This window comes from Bos mutus, chromosome 15, assembly GCF_027580195.1.
Source record: "Bos mutus isolate GX-2022 chromosome 15, NWIPB_WYAK_1.1, whole genome shotgun sequence".
Classification (NCBI taxonomy): domain Eukaryota; kingdom Metazoa; phylum Chordata; class Mammalia; order Artiodactyla; family Bovidae; genus Bos; species Bos mutus.
This window is the reverse complement of record NC_091631.1, coordinates 59,243,447-59,268,905: the sequence shown is the minus strand read 5'-3', so window position 1 is coordinate 59,268,905 and position 25,459 is coordinate 59,243,447. Positions and strand designations below refer to the sequence as shown.

The following is a 25,459-nucleotide window of genomic DNA, read 5'->3' as shown; positions in this document are numbered from 1 at the left end:
GCACATGCAGGAGTCTTCTTCATCATGCTTTCCTTAATTTGGTTTTTACGCTCCAGGCCTGGGGATGCGGGCTGGGGCACTGTCTCTACCCCTGGCTCTGGGACATTCCAACCCTGCCCAGAGAGGGAGCCTCCAGCTCCCCCAGAATCCCTTCCAACCCTGATTCTGATCTGCAGAAGCTATTGCTCAGGTCAAAAGCTCTGCAAAAAGCTAGTTTTGACTCTAGATTTTCAAACAAAGTGAGGTTTTTTCATGAATGTGAGGAGGAAAACATTTCATAAGATCAACTCAACTATGGATGTGAGTTAAGTAACCATAGGTGGGGGGGTGGTGTCATGATGGGGGGAAGGGGGAGGATCTGGCTTTTTTGCCATAAGTAAGCTTATTTGCCATAGACATTTTTGCCACAAGCATTTCTCCAGCAAATACTTTAATCAAATAATGAACTGGCTATAAGGCAGTTCTGCCATAAAAGATAAAATAACAAAAAATAAATGAGGGATACTAAGAAGGACATAATAAAACAATTAGAATAACAGAATTAAAGACTTTATTGTGAAATACAAAACACTTGAACACATTTAAAATGTGTGTAACTGCTGTATTTAAAATGGATAACCAACAAGGACCAACTGTATAACACAGGAACTCTGCTCAATGTTATGTGGCAGCCTGGATGGGAGGGGAGTTTGGGGGAGAATGGACACATGTGTATGAATGGCTGAGTCCCCTTGCTGTTCACCTGAAACTATCACAACATTGCTAGTCTCCCATATTCCAATACAAAATAAAAAGTTAAAAAATAAAATGTGTATAGATTCATGGCAATACTGCACAATTCATGTTATTAATTCGATATTTTTTCATGGGTTATACTAAAGCATTTGTCTTCCAAGTCTTTCATTCACAATACACACACACACACGTATATGTGTATATATACAGATTGTTGGTTTGTCTCTTGTTCAGCATTGCACTTTTTGATTTTTTGCTCAGATTTCTTAGGAGAGGCATCAAGCTTCAAATACTAGGTACTAGGATACATATTTGTGCCTGAGTTTCTGTGAAAGCCTTGCACATTATTTTTTGTTCTTGGCATATTGCCATTTGTTCTTGATAAACATTTCAGAGTTCTAAGGGAAATGTGGGTTCATGCTATGTCTTCAAGGCCCTTGGTCTCTTTCAACTCCAATGTAGTATATTTCAAAATGTGAAACCAATTCTTGGGACAAATCACTGTCATCTGTCATGCTTTTTATATTGTATAGGTCAAAACAAACTGTCAACCACTTATTTTATTTTTTTAGCAAAATTACCATAAGGTTAATTATATGGTTATATGTCCAAAATGTCTGTAGCAAAAATGCTTGCAGCAAAGAAGCTTATTGTGAAATATCAGATATACATGGGATCAAGGATACCAAATGTGGTAAGGGGTTCATAAAAGAAGGACTAGATGTTGCAATCATTCTTGCTCCACCTTTACTTTTTAAAAAGCATTGAGGGGGGATACTGTATAACTGAAGAGAATTTTCACTACTCTCAGTGAGCAATATTTTAATTATTAGGCAAATGTTTGTTTATTATGGTAAAACTCTGCTTCGAAGTTTAATAAAAGTTTATTTTTGAAAATTTTGTCTTAGGAAGATAGACTGTGAGAAAGTCATCTAATCGGGATGTTTATTTTGGTAAATATACTGTGTGTTATAATTGTTTTTAATTTTCATTTCATCTTTTTTTCTTTTTTGCATGGGGTAGCAGAAGTGAAGATGGGGACAGTGACGTGGGATGAAAAATTTTAAAATGACTATCTGACATGCCACATCATTAGAAGTGGCTTTTAAATGCCAGTGTGATTCTGTGACCACTGGAGGAGGAAATGGCAACCCATTTCAGTATTCTTGCCTGGAGAATCCTGTGGACAAAGAGGAGTCTAGTGGGCTACAGTTCATCAGGTAACAAAGAGTCAGACACAACTGAGCACACACATGACTGTATGAAGTTTTTTTTTTTTTTAAACACTTTTCAGATTCTATTTTTATCATGGTCTTCTTCAGATGGGAGTAATGTTACAATGAGATAAATCAATTGTCTTTCTCCAGAGCTATGCTGTGGGGTGGATGAAGGGAGAAACCTTCCTACCTTTAAGACAGATGCTATTACGAAAATAGATTCACAGTCTAGTTGTACTTCAGCTCCGGAATTCAGTTTTTCTTTCAGCTCTCTGCAGGATTTCACATTGGCCGACTGTCTGAAGATGCCTTTTGTGAGAGGTCCTTTCTGATTAAGAAATAAAAGCATATCCTATGGGGAAGCAAAAGAAAAAGAAAATCAAGATGGCACTTCATGAAGAACAAGCAAGGGAACATATATTTGCCCTTTCCAGCTGCTAGAGGCTGGGGTGTACCAGGGGAAAGTCCTGAAGGCCTGGGGCTAGAAGGCCTGCTAGAGGATTAAACTCTACTTGCTTTTTGGCATCTCTAAATTTCTTTCTCCTATTTACGCTTGCTATATTTAACATCTAAAACATTTTAAACACTTGCTTTAATGAGACTTTTTTCAGTGAACCAGCAGTCACTTCAAGGTACCTGTTAACTTGTCTCTCTCCTCCCTAAGTATTCTCCCATTACTCTCCAATATGGATTCTTTTCCCCAAGTATGAAAATGCTCTTCCCAAATTCATTCTCCACTTGCTTATCTTGTTCTTTCTTTTTTGGGGTATTTGTTTCTGGCTGTGTTAGGTCTTAGTTGCTGCATGCAGGCTCTTCATTGGGGTACACGGGCTTAGCTGCCCCATAGCATGTGGGATCTTCAGTTGGTTCCCTGCCCAGGGATAGAACCCATGGTACTGAAAGGCAGATTCTTAACTACTGGTCCACCAGGGAAGTCCCCTTGCTTGTGTTTCTTTTCATGTGGCTTTACACTTTACTTCCTTCTTCTTCTTCTTTTTTTTTTTTTTTTAACAAATATTATGTTTTTGTTGTTTTTTGGTTGTGCTGAGTCTTCATTGTGGTACGCAGGCTTAGCTGCCCTGTGGCATGTGGGATCTTAGTTCCTGACCAGGGATTGAATCCTTGTCCCCTGCATTGAAAGGTGGATTCTTAACCGCTGAACTATCAGGGAAATCACTATTTCCTTCTTTTAAAATCAGCTTCCAAAATCATCTCCTTTAGGAAGCTTTCTCCATTCCATCCATTCAATTCAGTCTTTTATTTCACTTTCTTTATAGTTGTGTGCCCTCTGCTTGCCATAGAGGAAGAGAATGGGTGTTGGAGACAAGCAACCCATGGGATCTGGAACCTAGCTATGACACATATTTATGGCGTGACCTTTGGTAAACTTGGGCGGGGGTTTCCCTTTTATTTGTAGAGTAGGGATGATGGTAATGATGATGATAACTACCTTCTAAATCTGTTGTGAAGGATAAGCAATAAAGTGGCTAGATTAGTACCTGGAGCTTATAGATAGATGCACAACATAGAATAAAGGGCCAGGCACCTAGCATATTGCTTGGGGATACTGGACACTCAATAAATATTCTTTAACACGACCCATTTACTATATTAACTGGAAAAAATATATACTCAGTGGCTTTCATTTGATCTCTTATACATACAAAAGATAACTAAATACCAGAAGATGTATCTTTATACTTAAAAGACTTGGAATACAAATAAAATACAAATTAAAAAATGTTAAGATTTAGTCTGTGTTGCTAAAGTGATTAAATGAGACTTTCCGAACAATGAAGGGTTCAAGAAAGGCTGTGAGAAAAATGTCAGGGCTAATGTGGATTCTCTGTCTGCAGTGTAGGTTCTAATTTATCTGAGCAGGTTAATGGGGCTCTTGCCTGAAATCAGTAGGCTAGATTATCCCTCCCTATTATGTCTGCCTTATGACTCTGCAGTAGCTTAATCAGATTTTTTTTTCTTTGGAGGAATAATAAAGATTCTCAGCCAAAGCAATGGGTATCTATAAATTTCCCATTTTTTTAGGGAAAGATTTACCTCCCAGAGCATTCCTTTCCCAAACTTCCTTTTCTATTAGTGCTATAGGCCAAAATGAGACTTACCAAGACAGCTTTGGGCAGATTGTCATTCTCACAAATATCTGGCAGAGAAACCCCGAAGAGCTGTCCTGGGATAGGAGACGTTGGTGACACGGGCAAGTTATCCAGGTGAATGCTAGAACCCCGCCAAAAGGCCCAGTTTATGATAGATCTTCTCCTTTTAAATGTCTTCTGACCTGAATCTAAGGAAGAAGTGAGATTATTAGGAAAAATAATTCAATTCACTTCATCTTATTTCTACAGTTTTCCTTTTACAGTATGTCCATTATGGCTCAATATTCTATAAGTTAAGGAAGAATCAAACATTTGGATTATTCTCCTACCTATTCTTGCGAACATCACTGGTCTACTTAGTTGAGTTCTGGCACTAAGTCTTCAAAGGTGAAAGAAGGGATCCCTTACTGAACTGTAACAACTTAAAGTAAAACATTTTCATACCAGCACATATCCCATTTTAAAGCTGAGACAAAGCATACAAAAAGTTGAAGATTAAACTAGGCCACAATTAAATAAAGAAAGGAAGAAGGAAAAAAGGTGAGAGGAGAGGAGAAGGGCAAGGAGGAGGAGGAAAAGGGAAGCAAAGGGGAAGAAGAACTAGGGGAAGAAGAGTTATCTCTATTAAAATGTGCTCTAGAAACAATAGAGCATCATTACCTGATGCTCTAGTCTACTGAGAACAGAGACAGGAAGCTAATGTTCCACATTTCCCCACATTTTTCCAGCTGCAAAGACTTTCCTGTATCTTTTTAGTCCCGACTTTCAAAAGCATGTTTAAGGCAGCATGGATGGATATAAACATGAGTGAAACTTGCCCTTGCCACAGTAAAATTTGCAACCTAATGGGTAGAACAAGACTGGCGATAGGTGGGTGTAGGGAAAGCAAGTATATTAATAAATAAAATGTCATAAGGGGAGAAGGAAGCACAAAAAACATTCAGAAAACCAATAAATCACATCTATCTACCCAGGTGGTGCTAGTGAAGAAGAACCTGCCTGCTAATGCAGGAGACAAAAGAGATGCAGGTTCAATCCCCAGGTCAGGAAGATCCCCTGGAGCAGGAAATGGCAACCCACTGCAGTATTCTTGCCTGGAAAAGTCTATGGACAGAGGAGCCTGGCAGGCTACAGTCTTTAGGGTTGCACAGAGTCAGACATGGACTGAAGCAACTTAGCACGCACACATCTACACATTACGAGCGCAAGACTGATCTTGGAGGCTTCCGCATTTGATGTGAATTTTGAGTGAACATGATCTCAGTAGGTAGAGGATCTAATTTCATGACTTGTATCTGGTAAGTACTCAATAAGTCATTCTTGGACAGTAACTGAACTGAGGAGACATTCGGGCGATAAAAGACAATGTGAACAAAACAGGCAAAAGTAAGAAAGGTCAACACTGAAACACGATTTTGTGAGATCATAGTTCTAAAGCATTGCTGATGTCATCTGTATCTAACTTTAACATGAAAATTGATGGATTTACACAGAATTTGATACTTAAATGGCTCTTTGAGGTTCCTTTAGGATCTTCCTGCTGCATGTACCTCTGGCCCTTAAAACAAACACACAAGTAACAACTATAAAGGGTAAGAGAGACAGAAAGGACCTGAGAAAATATCTGAAGAGATAATAGCTGAAAAAAATTAAAGACAAAGATAAAATATTAAAAGCAACAAGCAAAAAATGGCAAGTAACATAAAGGGAACTCCCATAAGAAGGAAATCCCAGAAAGGAAAAAAAACTGAATAGTGGGAGCTCTAAACATCTTGTATCTTCTGCCTAGAGAATTTCCTTTAGCATTTGTTGTAAAACTGGTTTGGTGGTGCTGAGTTCTCTTAACTTTTGATTGCTGGAAAGCTTTTGATTTCTCCATCAAATCTGAAGGACAGTTTCGCTGGGCAGAGTATTCTTGGTTATAGGTTCTTCCTTTCACCACTTTAGACATATCCTGCCATTCCCTCCTGGCTTGTAGACTTTCTGTTGAGAAATCAGCTGACAGCCTGATGGGAGCTCCCTTGTATGTTATTTGTCATTTTTCCCTTGTTGCTTTTAATATTTTATCTTTGTCTTTAATTTTTGTTTGTTTGATTACTATGTGTCTTGGTGTGCTCCTCCTTGGGTTTATCCTGTCTGGGATTTTCTGTGCTTCCTGGACTTGGTTGACTATTTCCTTTCCCATGCTAGGGAAGTTTTTCTGGGGTTCTATCTTGTCCTTTCATCTGGGACATAACTTTCTGCTTTCTCATTGTGATGAACTCTCTGTAATACGGTTTTGTTTTAGCCACTGTGAGACTATGGTTCTTCTTGAAGAACTGTCTGCCCTCTGATGGATGAGGCTAAGAGGCTTGTGTAAGCTTCCTGGTGGGAGGGACTGGCAATGGGAAAAACTGGGTCTTGCTCTGGTGGGCAGGGACTTGCTCAGTATAGCTTTAATCCAATTATCTGCTGATGGGTGGGGCTGCACTCCCTCATAGGTAGTTGGTAGCTGTTTGACCTGAGGTGACTCAGCCCTGGGGTCTCCTGGCTCTATGGCCGGGTTAATGGTGAACTCCAAGAGGGTTTACGCCAAGAGGGACCTTCCTGGCTTGCTTCTGCCAGAGCCCCCGTGTCTGTGGTGAGTTTCTGCGGACCCACGCCTCCACAGGAGGCCCTCCACCACTAGTAGGTACTTTTGGTTTACTTCCCTGTGGGCTCACGGCTCCTTTCCTCTGGGTCTCGGTGCAAACAAGATTTTGTTTGTGTCCTCCAAGACTGGAGTCTGTTTTCCTCAGTCCCATGCAAGTCCTATAATCAAGTCCTGCCCGCCTTCAAGGTCAGATTCCCTGGTGATTCCCAGTCCCTTTGTCAGATACCTAGGTTGGGAAGCCTGACGTGGGGTTCAGAACCTTCACAACAGTGGGAGAACTTCTTTGGTATTACTGTTCTCTGGTTTGTGAGTCACCCACCCGGTGGGAAGGTGATTTGATTTTATCATGATTGTGCTCCTCCTACCATCTTGCTGTAGCTTCTTCTTTGGCTTGGGACATGGGGTATCTTTCTTGGAGTGGGTTTCAGTGTCTTCCTGTTGATGGCTGTCCAATAGCTAGTTTCAGTTTTGGTCATCTTGCAGGAGGAGATGAGCACATGTCCTTTCACTCCATCATCTTGAACTGGAAGCCCTTTATTTGTTTATTTTTAATTTCTATTGCCATATAGTTACTTTACAATGTTGTGTTAGTTTCTGGGTTTCCCTGGTGGCTCAGATGGTAAAGAATCTGCCTGAAATGCAGGAGACCTGGGTTTGATCCCAGGGTTAGGAAGATCCCCTGAAGAAGGGAATGGCTACTCACTCCAGTATTCTTGCCTGTCAGTTTCTGCTGCTGCTGCTAAGTCGCTTCAGTCGTGTCCGACTCTGTGCAACCCCACAGATGGCATCTCACCAGGCTCCCCCATCCCTGGATTCTCCAGGCAAGAACACTGGAGTGGGTTGCCATTTCCTTCTCCAATGCATGCAAGTGAAAAGTGAAAGTGAAGTCACTCAGTCTTGTCTGACTCTTAGCGACCCCATGGACTGCAGCCTACCAGGCTCCTCCGTCCATGGGATTTTCCAGGCAAGATTACTGGAGTGGGGTGCCATTGCCTTCTCTGTGTCAGTTTCTACCATACAGCAAAAAGAATCAGTCATGCATATACATCCTCTCCCTTCTGGACTTCCTTCCATTTGGGTCACCACAATGCATTAAGTAGAGTTCCCTGTGCGATACAATATGTTCTCATTAGTTATCTATTTTATACATAATACCAGTAGTTTCCTCTGCGTTTTCTAAATCCTGCTTGAACATCTGGAATTTCATGGTTCACGTACAGTTGAAGCCTGGCTTGGAGAATTTTGAACATTACTTTGCTAGCATGTGAGATGAATGCAATTGTGTAGTAGTTTGAACATTCTTTGGCACTGCCCTTCTTTGGGATTGGAATGAAAAGGCAGAAGAACCAGAGATCAAATTGCCAATATCCATTGGACCATAGAAAAAGCAAGAGTACTCCAGAAAAACAACTACTTCTGCTTTACTGACTAGGCCAAAGCCTTTGACTGTGGTGGATCACAACAAACTGTGGAAAATTCTTCAAGGGATGGGAATACTAGAAAACCTGACCTGCCTCCTGAGAAATCTGTATGCAGGTCAAGAAGCAAAAGTTAGAACTGGATATGGAACAGTGGACTGGTTCCAAATTGGGAAAGGAGTACGTTAAAGCTGTATATTGTCACTCTGCTTATTTAACTTATATGCAGAGTACATCATGCGAAATGCCAGGCGGGATGAAGTACAAGCTGGAATTAAGATTGCCAGGAGAAATATCAATAACCTCAGATATGCAGATAACACCACCCTTATGGCAGAAAATGAAGAGGAACTAAAGAGCCTCTTGATGAAAGTGAAAGAGGAGAGTGAAAAAGCTGGCTTAAAACTTAGCATTCAAAAAACTAAGATTATGGAATCTGGTCCCATCACTTCATGGCAAACAGATGGGGAAACAATGGAAACAGTGACATACTTTATTTTCTTTGGCTCCAAAATCACTGCAGATGGTGAAGGCAGCCATGAAATTAAAAGACGTTTGCTCCTTGGAAGAAAAGCTATGACCAACCTAGACAGCATATTCAAAAGCAGAGACATTAATTTGCTGACAAAGGTCCATCTAGTCAAAGCTATGGTTTTTCCTGTAGTCATGTATGGTCGTGAGTGTTGGCCTATAAAGAAAGTTGAGTGTCAAAGAATTGATGCTTTTGAACTGTGGTGTTGGAGAAACTCTTGAGAGTCCCTTGGACTGCAAGGAGATCAAGCCAGTCAATCGGAAAGGAAATCGGTCCTGAATATTCATTGGAAGGACTCATGCTGCAACTGAAGCTCCAATACTTTGGCTACCTGATGCAAAGAGCCAACTCACTGGAAAAGACCCTGATGCTGGGAAAGACTGAAGGCAGGAGGAGAAGGATGACAGAGAATGAGATGGTTGGAGGCATCACCGACTCGATGGACATGAGTTTGAGCAAACTCCGGGAATTGGTGATGGAGAGGGAAGCCTGGTGTGCTGCAGTCCATGGGGTTGCAAAGAGTCGGACATGACTGAGTGACTGAACTGACTGATCAATAGTTTAGGAAACTGAACCCATTCTTAAATTCAGAAAGGGGTTCCTTTGTGGCAGTAATGTCAATCTGTGCAAATGTTTGTTTAATATGTATGTTTATATATGTTGAGTGGAGAAGGCAATGGCACCCCACTCCAGTACTCTTGCCTGGAAAATCCCATGGACGGAGGAGCCTGGTAGGCTGCAGTCCATGGGGTTGCTAAGAGTTGGACACAACTAAGCGACTTCACTTTCACTTTTCACTTTCATGCATTGGAGGAGGAAATGGCAACCCCCTCCAGTGTTCTTGCCTGGAGAATCCCAGGGACAGAGGAGCCTGGTGGGCTGCCGTCTATGGGGTCGCACAAAGTCGGACACGACTGAAGTGACTTAGCAGTAGCAGCAGTTATACTCAGTCTAGTTTCCTCACATTTAATATGGTTTCACTATTTTGAAAACTATTAGATTTATTTTATCTTTTCGGTTTCACACACTTCTTAGGAAGAATGTTCTATCATAAAGTTATAAACTCAGCTATCCAATGAGTATAGACAGAGGACAAAGTAGAAATTGAGTCTTGTACTTTATTATAAATGCTTTCAGCTGCACTCTTGCCTTTTATTATATACCACAGTCAATTTTAGAGTTCATGTTCCCTTTGGGACTGAGCGGAAAAAAATTTCATTAAAGTTTACTTTCTTGCAGAGGTTTTAATGCATAGCTCTTACTTTCTAAATGTCAAAGGCTGATGAAAAAACATGCAATTGTTATAAAAAATATTATGATGATGTAAATATAGAGCAAATAAAATTCATGAACATACAACTTTCCTCAACAATCCCAGCAAGAGTCAAGTTAAGAGTCTTTTCATGCTTAAATGAACAAACTGAATATTAAAAATTGTAATTCTTAAAAGTTTGTGCTTATTGATTATTAAATAATGACCACAACAAAAAACTTTTAATAAGAAATTTTAGCAAGATGGATATGTAGGAAGCTCTTGCACTCACCCTCTCCCATGGATACAGTTTATCTAAAACTATACATGGAACAACTTCTTCTGAAAATAATCTGCATATTGGTAAAGAGACCCTGTTACATTGGGCAAATGAGAGGGAAACCACATCCTAGTGGGTCGAAAAGGCTGAAACACAATCTCATTACAAACTCCACCCCCAATACAACAACCTCCAGTCTGGAGGGAACTCAAAACCCAGAGCTTCTCCAGAAGGAGTGAAGGGTTCATACCTCACCCTAACTTTTAAGATCCAGTGTCTGAGAGATAAACCCCCAAAGCATCTCACTTTGAAGACCAACAAGGCTCATGTCCATGAGACATATGGGGCTTTGTGGAACCAAGGAAGGGTTCTTAAAGGGTTTATGCCTAGGCTCACCAAACCCAGAGCTCAGTGCAGAAGCAGCCATTTGCAAAGCATCCAGATGTCATATGAAAGAGATTCATTTACTAATTAAAGCACTGGTACCTGCTTGGTTACTCCCTTGGACAGACGCTGGTGGACAATATCTTCCTATTCTCTCTCTGTCTTGCTAAAGTCAGCAGCACCATCTTCCTTCCCCAACCCCCTGCACTTCTGTTGGGTATCATCTTTTTATTTTTCCTCTCCCCCTATTTTCTCTTTTTCTTTCCCTTCTTTTCCTTTTCCCTTTTTTTTTCAGTGAATGCCATCTTTTGTACTCCCCATCTGTCCCATGTCAGCCAGTAGCTACCACTTTTGAGCTCTGCTGTACTCCAGAGTGCTTTTATCTTCTGGAGAGGAGATTCTACACACAACTCTGGTGCTCTGGTTTTTACATTTGGTGACATGGTTCTTACAGCTGCCACCCGGGAAGGACCTGGTCACGGGGGCTTGCATTCCTGGGTCCCACAGGACTGTAACAATTATAGAGACAGTTCTTGGAAGACTACCATTTCCAGGGCATCACACAGTGTGTGAAACACACGCCCACTTTTTTTGTAAAAGAGGCTATCTGCTTGTCTAGGAACTTCAGCCCTGGGGATAAGCAACAGGTCTGGCACACACCTAGATGGTAAGCAGGTGCTCTCAAAGATGCAGCCAGGGGACACCATCTTTGCACTTCCTCCTGTGTGACTACAGTTCACTAGTGACTCCCAAGAAGGAGCTTATAAACCCACCTGGAGATGCAATTTCTGTGACTGCTGCCAGGGGCCACCTCCAGATAGCCTGGCTCTGGGGGCCAGCAGGGCTTATCCTTGCAGTCCTATAGAACTGCATAATTTGCATTCTTGAAAAGCTGCTGCCTGAGGACTTGGTTTCCAATCAGCCTGAATCAAGGTGCTGACTGACCTCTCCCCTTTGGGACACTGACTGATCTTGGCACTTCCTTAAGTACTGAGAGCTATTAAATGTAAGATAGGCTTCTTGGATAATTACAAACAGTTGAGAGAAAACCAAGAGCCAGGACAGGGTTGAATGAAAAAGGTTCGTCTCTTACACAAAGCCAGCAGTTCAAGAGGAAGAGGTGGCTCTGTCACCCAGTGCATAGAAACCAGGACGGAATCAAGCAAAACAAAGAAACAGAAATATGTTCCAAAAGAAAGGACAAGATAAAACATCAGAAAAAAATTAATGAACTGGAGATAAATAATGTACCTGGTAAAAGGTTCAATAAATGATCATAAAGATGCTCACTAAACTTCGGAGAAGAATGGATAAACACAGTGAGAGCTTAAAGATAGAAAATACAAGAAAGTTCCAAACAGAAGTCACAGAGCTGAAGAATACAATAACTGAACTGAAAAATAACCAGTGGGTGTCAAAAGCAGATTTGATGAAGTAGAAGAAAGGATCAGAGAACTTGAGACATGGCAGAGAAACTCACCCAATCAGAGCAGCAAAAAGAAAAAAAGAATGCAAAATGGTGAAGACAGATTAAAGGACTTATGGGACAACATCAAGTGCATTAACCATCACATTATAGAGGTCTCAGAAAAAAAATAAAAAGGGAAAGAAAACTTATTTGAAAAAATAATGGCTGAAAACTGTCCTAAGCTGGGGAAAGAAACAGACATTCAAATCTAGGAAGCCCAGACAGTTCCAAATAAGATGAACCCAGAGATCTATACCAAGACACATTATATTAAAATGTCAAAAGGTAAAGACAAGGAGAGATCTTAAAACTGCAAGAGAAAAACAACTTTTTATGTACAAAGAAATCCTATAAGACTATCAGTAGATTTTTTAGCAGAAATTTTAAAGATCAGAAGGAAATAGCACAATATATTCCAAGTGCTAAAAGATAAAAATTTCCAACCAAGAATACTTCACCTACCAAAGTTATCATTCAGAATTGAAGGAGATACAGGTTTCTAGCAAGCAAAAGATAAAAGAGTTCCTCACCATTAAACCTAAACCATTCTCAGAAGAGATATCGAAGGTATCTTTTTAAGCTGAACAGAAAGGGTGCTACTGCTGCTGCTGCTAAGTCGCTTCAGTCGTGTCCGACTTTGTGCGACCCCATAGATGGCAGCCCACCAGGCTCCGCCATCCCTGGGATTCTCCAGGCAAGAACACTGGAGTGGGTTGCCATTTCTTTCTCCAATGCATGAAAACGAAAGGTGAAAGTGAAGTCGCTCAGTCGTGTCCGACTCTTAGCGACCCCATGGACTGCAGCCTACCAGGCTCCAGTAACAAAATATATAAAAGCATAAATCTCACTGGTAAAGGCAAATATATGGTAATGGTGAAAGTGAAAGTGAAGTTGCTCAGTCGTGTCCGACTCTTTGTGACCCCATGGACTGCAGCCTACCAGGCTCCTCCCTCCACGGGATTCTCCAGGCAAGAATACTGGAGTGGGTTGCCATTTCCTTCTCCAGGGGATCTTCCCGACTCAGGGATTGAACCCTGATCTCCTGCATTCCAGGCAGATGCTTTAACCTCTGAGCCACCAGGGAAGCCTGATGGTAATGGTAGTGAATGAATTATTAATGAAAAGGTCAAAAGACAAAAATAGTAAAAATAACTTTAGCTACAATATTTAAGCAAGGGATTCACAAGATAAAAAAAGACACAAAATATGATATCAAAAAACAAAATGTTGGGTGAGTAGAGAATAAATAAGTAGAGCTTTCCTAAGTGTTCAAACACTGGTATCAACATAAACACTGTTATAAATACAAGTTGTTATGTGTAAGCCTTGTGGTAACCAACAAGCAAAAACCTAAAGTAGATACACAAAAGATAATGACAGAGAAAGGAACCTGAAAGTCATCAAACCACAAAGGAAGACAGCAGGAGAAGAAACGAACAGAGGAACCACAAAGCAGCCAGAAACAATAGAAATGGCAATAACATACCTATTAACAATTACTTTAAAGATAAGTGGACTAAATTCTTCCATCAAAAGACAGAGAGGGATTGACGGAATAAAAAACAAGACCCACCTACATGCCGCCTACAAGAGACTCACTTCAGAGCTAAGAGGAGCAGTAAATTAAATGGAGACTAAAAGACACTAGAAGAGATCAAGGAAAATAAGAGCTGGTTCTTTGAAAAAATAAACAAAGTTGATAAACCTTTAGCCAGACTCAACAAGAGAGAGAGAACTAAAGTAAAAAAAAAAAAAAAATCAGAAATGAAAGAGATGCAACTGACATCACAGAAATATACAGGATCATTAAGAGACTATTATGAACAATTACATGCCAACAAATTGGAAAACCTAGGACAAATGGATAAATTCTTAGAAACATGCAAACTTCCAAGGCTGAATATGAACAGAAAATCTGAATACGCTGATTATTGGTAGGGATACTGAATAAGTAATTTAATAACTCCCTATAAATAAAAGTCCAGGACCTGACAGCTTCATTGGTGAATTCTATCAAAACTTTAAATAAGAATTAATACCAATACTCTCAAACTCTTCCAAAAGGTAGGAAATGAGGGAACACTTCTAAACTCATTTGCCAAAGCCATAATTACTCTGATACCGAAACCAGTCAAGGAAACCACAAGCAAAGAAAATTACAGGCCAACATCTCTGATGAACATATAGGTAAAAATTCTCAAAGAAATCATCAAATTCAATTCAACAATATATTAAAAAAATCAATGCCATAATCAAGTTGGACTTATTAAAGGTATACAAGGATGATTCATATTCCACTAATCAATCAATGTGATACACCGTATTAACAAAACAGAAGAAAAAAATTATATGATTTTTCCTTGATCATATCAATAGATTAAAAAAAGCACTTGAAAAAATCCATCCATTTATTAATATGATTAAAATCCTCAACAGAGTGGGAATAGAGGAAATGTACCCCAACATAACAAAGGTCATATATTAATATGACAGATATCATACTCAATGGTCAAAAGCCAAAAAGATTTTCCTCTAAGATTAGAAACAAGACAAGGATGCCCACTCTCATCATTATTCTTCAACATGATATTGGAAGGCCTAGCCAAACCAAGTAGGCAGGAAAAAAATGAAAGATGTCCAAACTGGAAAAGAAAAAGTAAAAATGCCACTATTTGTAGATTACATAATAATAATATATACAGAAAACTTTAAAGACTCCATCAAAAAACCTTTAGAAATAACAAATGAATTCAGTCAATTTGCAGGATATAAAACCAATATACATCTGCTGTGTTTCTATACACTAATAACAAGCTATCAGAAAGTTAAATTAAGAAAATAATCCCATTTATAACTGCACCAAGAAGAATAAAATACCTAAAAACAAATTTCATCAAGAAAGTGAAAGACCAGTACACTGAAAACTAAGAAAGCACTGATGAAAAAAAAATTGAAGAAGACACAAATAAATGGAAAGATAGTCCATGCTCATGGATTGGCAGAGTTACTATTGCTAAAATCTCCATACTATTCAAAACAGTCTATAGACTCAATGCAGTCCCTATCAAAATTCCAATTGTGGTTTTCACAGTAATAGATCAATTCTAAAATTTGTATGGAATGACAAAAGACCCTAAAATAGACAAATCAATCTTGAGAAGGAACAACAAAGCAGGAGGCTTCATGCTTCCTAATTTCAAACTACATTATCAGTTCAGTTCAGTTCATTCGCTCAGTCATGTCCGACTCTTTGCGACGCCATCAACTGCCACACTCCAGGCCTCCCTGTCTATCACCAACTCCCAGAGTCCACCCAAACCCATGTCCATTGAGTCGGTGATGCCATTCAGCCATCTCATTCTCTGTCGTCCCCTTCTCCTCCTGCCCTCAATCTTTCCCAGCATTAGGGGCTTTTCAAATGAGTCAGCTCTTTGCATCAGGTGGCCAAAGTACTGGAGTTTCAGCTTCAACATCAGCCCTTCCAATGAACACCCAGGACTGATTTCCTTTAGGATGGACTGGTTGGATCTTCTTGCAGTCCAAGGGACTCTCAAGAGTCTTCTCCAACACCACAGTTCAAAAGCATCAATTATTCGGTGCTCAGCTTTCTTCACAGTCCAACTCTCACATCCATACATGACCACTGGAAAAATCATAGTCTTGACTAGATGGACCTTTGCTGACAAAGTAATGTCTGTGCTTTTTAATATGCTGTCTAGGTTGGTCATAACTTTCCTTCCAAGGAGTAAGTGTCTTTTAATTCCATGGCTGCAATCACCATCTGCAGTGATTTTGGAGCCCCCCAAAATAAAGTCAGCCACTGTTTCCACTGTTTCTCCATCTATTTGCCATGAAGTGATGGGACCGAATGCCATGATCTTAGTTTTCTGAATGTTGAGCTTTAAGTCAACTTTTTCACTCTCCTCTTTCACTTTCATCAAGAGACTCTTTCGTTCTTCTTCACTTTCTGCCATAAGGGTGGTGTCATCTGTGTATCTGAGGTTACTGATATTTCTCCCAGAAATCTTGATTCCAGCTTGTGCTTCCTCCAGCCCAGCGTTTCTCATGATGTACTCTGCATATAAGTTAAATAAGCAGGGTGACAATATATAGCCTCGATGTACTCCTTTTCCTATTTGGAACTGGTCTGTTGTTCCATGTCCAGTTCTAACTGTTGCTTCCTGACCTGCATGTAGGTTTCTCAAGAGGCAGATCAGGTTGTCTGGTATTCCCTTCTCTTTCAGAATTTTCCACAGTTTATTGTGATCCACACTACATTATAGAGCTATAGTAATCAAAATAAAATGATACTGGCATAAAAACAGATATACAGATCAATGGAACAGAATAGACAGTCCAGAAATAGACGTGTATACTTATGCTCAATTAATTTAGGACAAAGGAGCCAAGAACATACAATGAGGAAAGGACAGTTTCTTTAGTAAGTCATGTTGGGAAAACTGGACAGCAACATGCAAAAATGTAACTGGACCATACCATATACAGAAATTAACTCAAAATAGATTAAGACAGCATTTGCTCCAGGAGCTGGCAACTGGCTAGGTCAGTGTTGCATCCTGGGAATGCAGCTTACCTGATACCATCCATCAGCAACGTGGTGTCTTGGAAAGAATATGGTTTCTATAGTCAGAGCTGATTTCAGATTCTGGAGCTGCTACTTAGCTGAATAACCTTGGATAAACTATCTTTCTTGATACCATGACCTAGCTCCACCCAACTGGATACATGCTCCAGTGCTGGACACTTAGTACCAAACAAGCAGCAAGAAAGGAACACAGCCCCACCCATCAGCAGACAGACTGCCTAAAGTTGTACTAAGCTCACAGAAATCCCCAAACACACCACCTGATGTGACTCTGCCCATCAGAGGGAAAAGACTCAGCACTACCCACCAGAGCACAGGCACCAGTCCCTCCCAGCAGGAAGCCTACACAAACCCTTGGAACAACCAACCTCTCCCACTAGGGAAGACATCAGAAGCAAGAGGAACTATGACCCTGTAGCCTGTAAAAAGGAAATCTCGAACACTCTAAGTTAAACAACGAGAAGACAGAGAAATATGTTACAGAGGAAGGAGCACGGTAAAAACCCACAAGTGAAAAGGAAATAGGCAATCTACCTGAAAAATAATTCAGAGTAATGATAGTAAAGATGATTCAAAATCTGGGAAATAGAATGGAGAAAATACAAGAAATGTTTAACAAGGACCTAGAAACACTAAAGAACAAACAAGCAATGATGAACATCACAATAACTGAAATTAAAAATACACTAGGGGGAATCAATAGCAGAATAACTGAGAGAAGAATGGATAAGTGAGCTAGAAATAAAATGGTGGAAATAACTGCTGTGAAGTAGAATAAAGAAAAAAGAATGAAAAGAATTGAGCACAATCTCAGAGACCTCTGGGACAACATTAAACACACCAACATTTGAATTATATGGGTCCCAGAAGAAGAGAAAGAGAAAGGGTCTGAGAAAATATTTGAAGAGATTATAGTAAAAAACTTCCCTAACATGAGAAAGGAAATAGTCAAGTCCAAGAAGCAGAGAGTTCCATATAAGATAAACACAGGGAGAAATAAGCTGAAACACATATTAATCAAACTGAAAAATTTAAATACAAAAAATTATTAAAAGCAGCAAGGCGAGGGTGGAATAATTTGAGAGAATAGCATTGAAACATGTATATGATCACATGTGAAACAGATCGCCAGTCCAGATTCAATGTATGAGACAGGGTGCTCAGGGCCAGTGCACTTGGATGACCCTGAGAGATGAGATGGGAGGGAGGTGGGAGGGGGGTTCAGGATGGGGGACACATGTACACCCACGGCTGATTCATGTCAATGTATGGCAAAAACCACTATAATATTGTAAAGTAATTAGCTTCCAATTAAAATAAATTAATTAAAAAAGCATATAGGGGAATGTCCATAAGATTATCAGCTGATTTTCTAACAGGAACTCTGCCGGCCAGATAGGATATATTTAAAGTGATAGAAGGGAAAACCTATAAGATTACTCTACCCAGGAAGGCTCAGATTTGATGGAGAAATCAAAAGATTTACAGACAAGTAAAAGCTAAGAGAATTCATTGTCACCAGACCAGCTTTGTTATAAATGTTAAAAGAACTTCTCTAGGCAGGAAGCACAGAGAAGGAAAAAACCTACAAAAACAAATTCAAAACAACTAAGAAAGTGGTAATAGGAATATACATATAAATACTTTAAATGTAAATGGATTAAATGCTCTGATGAAAAGATAAAGACAGGCTGAATGGATACAAAACAAGATCCATATATATGCTGCCCACAGGAGACACACTTCAGATATAGGGAGAAATATAGCCTGAAAAGTTAGGGGATGGAAAAAGATATTCCATGCAAATGGAAATCAAAACAAAGGTGAAGTAGCAATACTCATGTCACATAAAATAGACTAAAATAAAGACTGTCACAAGAGACAAGGAAGGGACACTACATAATGATAGGGATTAATCCAAGAAGAAAATATAATAATTATAAATATTTAATGCACCTACCGTAGGAGCCCTTCAATACATAAGGCAAATGCTAACATCCATAAGAGAGGGAAATCAACAGTAACACACTAATAGTGGGGGACTTAACACTCCCCAGACACCAATGGATAGATCATTCAGACAGGAAATTATTAAGGAAACACAAGCCTTAAAGGACACATTAGACTAGACAGACTTAAATGATAGTTACAGGACATTCTGGCTAAAAGCAGCAGAATATATTTTGTTCTCAAGTGAACATGAAATATTCTCCAGGACAGATCAATCTTGGGTCACAAATCAAGCCTCAATAAATTAAAAAAAACCAAAGCATATCTGAAATTGTAATTGAAACTTCATAGCATATCCAAGCATGATGCTATAACATTAGAAATCATACACACACAAAAAAACTTCAAAAAACACAAACATGTGGAGGCTAGACAATATGCAACTGAAGAGATCACTGAAGAAATCAAAGAGGAAGTTAAAAAATCAGTTCAGTTCAGTCACTCAGTCGTGTCCAACTCTTTGCGACTCCATGGACTGCAGCATGCCAGGTTTCCCTCTCCTTCTCCATTTCCCAGAGCTTGCTCAAACTCATGTCCATTGAGTTGGTGATACCATCCAACCATCTCGTCTTCTGTCGTCCCCTACTCCTCCTGCCTTCAGTTTTGCCCAAGATCAGGGTCTTTTCCAATGAGTCAGTTCTTCACATCAGGCAGCCAAATATTGGAGTTTCAGCTTCAGCAACAGTCCTTCCAATGAATACTCAGGGTTGATTTCCTTTAGGATTGACTGGCTTGATCTCCTTGCTATCCAAGGGACTCTCAAAGTCTTCTCCAGCACCACAGTTCAGAAGCATCAGTTCTTTGGTGCTCAGCTTTCTTTATAGTCCATCTCTCATATCCATACACGACTACTGGAAAAACCATAGCTTTGACTAGACAGACCTTTTTTGGCAAAGTAATGTCTTTGCTTTTTAATATGCTGTCTAGGTCTGTCATAGCTTTTCATCCAAGGAGCAAGCGTCTTTTAATTTCATGGCTGCAGTCACCATCTGCAGTGATTTTGGAGCCCCCAAAAATAAAGTCTGACACTGTTTCCATTATTTCCCCATCTATTTGCCATGAAGTGATGGATGCCACAAACTGGAGAACATTTATACCAAAAAAGTTCTTGTACTATTGCATAAGTTCTAGGGCCCACAACAGATTTCCAAACCTGGGGATCTGGTAAAGGGACTGAGAACCCCAGGGAATTTGACTTTGAAGGCCAGTGGGATTTGATTACAGAACTTCCACAGGACTGGGGAAATAGACCCTTGGAGGGCACAAACAAAACCTTGTACACACCAGGATCCAAGTTGAAAGGAGGAGTGACCCCACAAGAGACTGAGCCAGACATGCTTGTGAGTGTCCAGGAGTCTCTGGCAGAGGTGTGGTTTGACAATGGCCTGCCATGGGTCAGCGGCACTGAATACAACAGTTATGGGAGCGGTGTGCTGGCATAAGCCCTTTTGAAGGAGGTTACCATTACCAACATTACCCCTACCAAACACAGGCCAACAGGGAGGGAACACAGCTCCACCCATCAGCAGGAAATTGGATTAAAGATTTACTGAGCATGGCCTTGCCCATCCAAGTCAGACCCAGATTCCCCCACAGCCAGTCCCTCCCATCAGGAAGCTTCCACAAGTCTCTTATTCTTACCCTTCAGAGGGAAGACAGAATGAAAACCACAATCACAGAAAACTAACCAAACTGACCACATGGATCACAGGCTTGTCTAACCCAGTGAAACTATAGCCATGCCATTTAGGGCCACACAAGATGGACGGGTCATGGTGGAGAGTTCTGACAAAACGTGGTCCATTAGAGAAGGGAATGGTAAACCACTCCAGTATTCTTGCCTTGAGAACCTCATGAACAGTATGAAAAGGCAAAAAGATATGACACTGAAAGATGAACTCCCCAGGTGAGTAAGTGCCGAATATGCTACTAGAGAAGAGTGGAGAAATAGTTCAGGAAAGAATGAAGAGGCTGAGCCAAAGCGAAAACAACGCCCAGTTGTGGATGTGACTGGTGACGGAAGTGAAGTCCAATGATGAAAGAACAATATTGCATAGGAACCTGGAATGTTAGGTCCACGAATCAAGGTAAATAGGGAAGGGTCAAACAGGAGATGGGGAGAGTGAACTTCGGCATTTTTGGAATCAATGAACTAGACTGGACTGGAATGGGCAAATTTAATTCAGATGTCCATTATATCTACTACTGTTGGCAAGAATCCCTTAGCAGAAATACAGCAGCCCTCATAGTCACAAAAGAGTCTGAAATGCAGTGAAAGTGAAACTTGCTCAGTCGTGTCTAACTCTTTGTGATCCTATGGACTATACTGTCGATGGAATTCTCCACCAAAATACTGGAGTGGGTAGCCATTCCATTCTCCAGGGGATCTCCCAACCAAGGGATTGAACCCAGGTTTTCCTCATTGCAGGCAGATTCTTTACCAGCTGAGCCACAAGGGAAACCCAAAAATACTGAAGTGGGTAGCCCATCCCTTCTCCAGGGAATCTTCCCAACCTAGGAATTGAACCAGGGTCTCCTGCATTGTAGTGAATTCTTTACCACCTGAGCTATCAGGGAAGCCCTACGAAATGCAGTACTTGGGTGCAGTCTCAATAATGACAGAATGATCTTTGTTCATTTCCAAGGCAAACAATTCAGTATCACAGTAATCCAAGTCCATGCTCCAACCACTAATGCTGAAGAAGCTGAAGCATTTGAATGGTTCTATGAGGACCTACAAGACCTTCTAGAATGAACACCAAAAAATGATTTACTTTTCATCATAGGTGACTGGAATGCAAAAGTAGGAAGTCAAAAGATACTTATATACTAACAGGCAGGTTTGGCCTTGGAGTACAAAATGAAGCACGGCAAACGCTAACAGAGTTTGGCCAAGAGAATGAACAGGTCATAGCTAACACTCTCTTCCACCAACATAAGAGACAACTCTACACATGGACATCAATGTCAAATGACATTGATGGTCAATGTTAAAATCAGACTGATTATATTCTTTGCAGTTGAAGACAGAGAAGCTCTATACAGTCAGCAAAAATGAGACCAGGAGCTGACTATGCTTCAAATCATGAACTTATTGCCAAATTCTGATTTAAGTTGAAGAAAGTAGGGAAAACCACTAACCATTCAGGTATGCCCTAAATCAAATACTTTACAATTATACAGTGGAAGTGACAAATAGATTTAAAGGATTAGATCTGATAGACAGAGTGCCTGAAGAATTATGGACAGAGGTTCATAACATTGTACAGGAGGTGGTGTGATCAAAACCATCCCCAAGAATAAAAAATTACCTAGTAACAAATGACAACAAAAACATGATGACCCAACACCTATGGGATTCAGCAAAAGCAGTTCTAAGAAGAAACTTATATATATATATATATTTTTTTTTAAATTGGAGGGAAATTGCTTTCAAAGTTGTGTTGGTTTCTACTGTACAACAACAGAATTAGCTATAATTATACATTTTCCCCCCTCCCTGTTGAGCCTTCCTCTTCTCCCCCCATCCCACCCCTTTGGCTCATCACAGAGTGCCAGGCTGGGTTCCCTGTGCTATATAGTAACTTACTTTCTAAGAAGGAAGTTTATAGCAATACAATCCTATTGCAAGAAACTAGAAAAATCTCAAATAAACAACCTAACCTTACACCTAAAGCAACTAGAAAAAGAACAACAACAAAAAAAAACCCCAAAGTTAGAAGGAAAGAAATCATAAAGATCAGAGTAGAAATAAATGACATAAAGAAAACAATAGCACAGATCAATGAAACTAAAAGTTGTTTATTTGAGAAGATACAATACAAAAACCTTTAACCAGACTCATCAAGGGAAAAAGGAAGAGTTCTCAAAAGGCTAATAGAGTTTTGCCAAGAGAACGCACTGGTCATAGCAAACACCCTCTTCCAACAACACAAGAGAAGACTCTACACATGGACAACACCAGATGGTCAACACCGAAATCAGATTGATTATATCCTTTGCAGCCAAAGATGGAGAAGCTCTATACAGTCAGCAAAAACAAGACCAGGAGCTGACTGTTGCTCAGATCATGAACTCCTTATTGCCAAACTCAGACTTAAATTGAAGAAAGTAGGGAAAACCACTAGACCATTCAGGTATGACCTAAATCAAACCCCTTATGATTATACACTGGAAGCGAGAAATAGATTTAAGGGCCTAGATCTGATAGATAGAGTGCCTGATAAACTATGGACGGAGGTTCGTAACACTGTACAGGAGACAGGGATTAAGACCATCCCCAAGGAAAAATGCGAAAAAGCAAAATGGCTGTCTGGGGAGGCCTTACAAATAGCTGTGAAAAGAAGAGAAGCAAAAAGCAAAGGAGAAAATGAAAGATATAAGCATCAGGATGCAGAATTCCAAAGAATAGCAAGAAGAGATAAGAAAGCCTTCTTCAGCGATCAATGCAAAGAAATAGAGGAAAACAACAGAATGGGAAAGACTAGAGATCTCTTCAAGAAAGTCAGAGATACCAAGGGAACATTTCATTCAAAGATGGGCTCAATAAAGGACAGAAATGGTAGGGACCTAACAGAAGCAGAAGATATTAAGAAGAGGTGGCAAGAATACACAGAAGAACTGTACAAAAAAGATCTTCATGACCAAGATAATCACGATGGTGTGATCACTCATCTAGAGCCAGACATCCTGGAATGTGAAGTCAAGTGGGCCTTAGAAAGCATCACTACGAACAAAGCTAGTGGAGGTGATGGAATTCCAGTTGAGCTATTTCAAATCCTGAAAGATGATGCTGTGAAAGTGCTGCACTCAATATGCCAGCAAATTCGGAAAACTCAGCAGTGGCCACAGGACTGGAAAAGGTCAGTTTTCATTCCAATTCCAAAGAAAGGCAATGCCAAAGAATGTTCAAAGTACCGCACAATTGCACTCATCTCACACGCTAGTAAAGTAATGCTCAAAATTCTCCAAGCCAGGCTTCAGCAATACATGAACTGTGAACTTCCAGATGTTCAAGCTGGTTTTAGAAAAGGCAGAGGAACCAGAGATCAAATTGCCAATATCTGCTGGATCATCAAAAAGGCAAGAGAGTTCCAGAAAAACATCTATTTCTGCTTTATTGACTATGCCAAAGCCTTTGACTGTGTGGATCACAATAAACTGTGGAAAATTCTGAAAGAGATGGGAATACCAGACCACCTGACCTGCCTCTTGAGAAATTTGTATGCAGGTCAGGAAGCAGCAGTTAGAACTGGACATGGAACAACAGACTGGTTCCAAATAGGAAATTCATGGGGTCACAAAGAGTCAGACACGACTGAGCAACTAAACTGAACTGAGACATGAATAAGGAGACGGTACAACTGACAATGCAAAAATGCAAAGGATCCTGAGACTTCTTCAAGCAACTATATGTCAATGAAAAGCACAAACTGGAAGAAATGGACAAATTCTTAGAAAGGTACAGTCTCCGAACACTGAACCAGGAAGAAACAGAATATATGAACAGACCAATCCAAGTAAAGAAATTGAATCTGTGATTAAAAATCTTCAAAAAAATGAAAGTATAGGATGAGATAGCTTCATAGGCGAATATTCTACCATTTAGAGAAGAGCTAACACCTATTTTTCTCAAACTCTTTTAAAACATTGCAGAGGGTGGAATATTCCCAAACTCATTGGATAAGGCCACCATCACCATAATATCACAGATATCAAAGATATCACAGAAAAAGGAAATTATAGAGCAGTATCACTGATGAACACAGATGTAAAATCTTCAACAGAATACTAGTAAATCGAATCCAACAACACATTAAGAGGATCATCAATCATGATCAAGGGTATGATTTATCCCAGGGATATAAGGATTCTTCAATGTATACAAATCAATGTGATACACATCATCATCAACAAATTGAAGAATGAAAACCATATGATCATCTCAACAGATGCAAAAAAAGCTTTTGGGAAAATTCAACACCCATTTATGATAAAAACTCTCCAGAAAGTGAAAAGGAACCTATTTCAACATAATAAAGGCCATATATGACAAACCTACAGCAAACATTATTCTCAATGGTGAAAAATTGAAAGCATTTTCTCTAAGATCTGGAACAAGACAAGGATCTCTACCCACCACTATTATTCAACACATTCTTGGAAGACATAGCCATGGCAATCACAGAAGAAAAAGAAAGAGAAGGAATCAAAATTGGAAAAGAAGAAGTAAAACTACCACTGTTTGTAGATGACATGATAAATGACTATAAATGACTATAAATAGAAAATCCTAAAGATAACACCAGAGAACTACGAGAGTGATTAAAGTTACAGGATACAAAACTAATACACAGAAATATCTTGCATTTCTATACACTAGCAACAAAAGATCAGAAAGACAAATTAAGGAAACAATCCCACTTATCACTGCAACCAATGAATAAAATACCTAGGAATAAACCTACCTAAGGAAGCAAAAGTCCTCTATGTAGAAAACTATAAGATATTGATGAAAGATATCAACCATGACACTAACAGATGTAGAGATATACCATGTTCTTGGGTTTGAAGAATCAGTGTTGTGAAAATGACTATATTATGCAAAGGAATATACAAATTCAATGCAATCCCTATCAAATTACCAATGGCATTTTTCACAGAACTAGAACAGAAAATTTTACAGTTTGTATGGAAACATAACCCTCAAAAGCTAAAGCAGTCTTGAGAAAGAAAAATGGAGCTGGAGAAATCAGGCGTGCTGACTTCAGACTATACTACATGGCTGCAGTCATCAAGACAATATGGTACTGGC

The 25,459-nt window shown here is 39.8% G+C and overlaps 1 protein-coding gene across 2 annotated transcripts in view; it reads right to left on the bottom strand.

Moving 5' to 3' along the window:
* The window catches only part of ARHGAP20 (Rho GTPase activating protein 20), a 221,081-nt gene that overhangs the window by 15,280 nt on the left and 180,342 nt on the right, over positions 1-25,459 (bottom strand). For both annotated transcript variants that reach the window (XM_070384244.1, XM_070384245.1), the window contains 2 exons: positions 4,073-4,251; positions 2,143-2,304 (listed from right to left, as the gene is read on the bottom strand). In XM_070384244.1, coding sequence (XP_070240345.1) covers positions 2,143-2,304; positions 4,073-4,251 — 341 coding nt within the window. The remainder of the gene's footprint in view (positions 1-2,142; positions 2,305-4,072; positions 4,252-25,459) is intronic.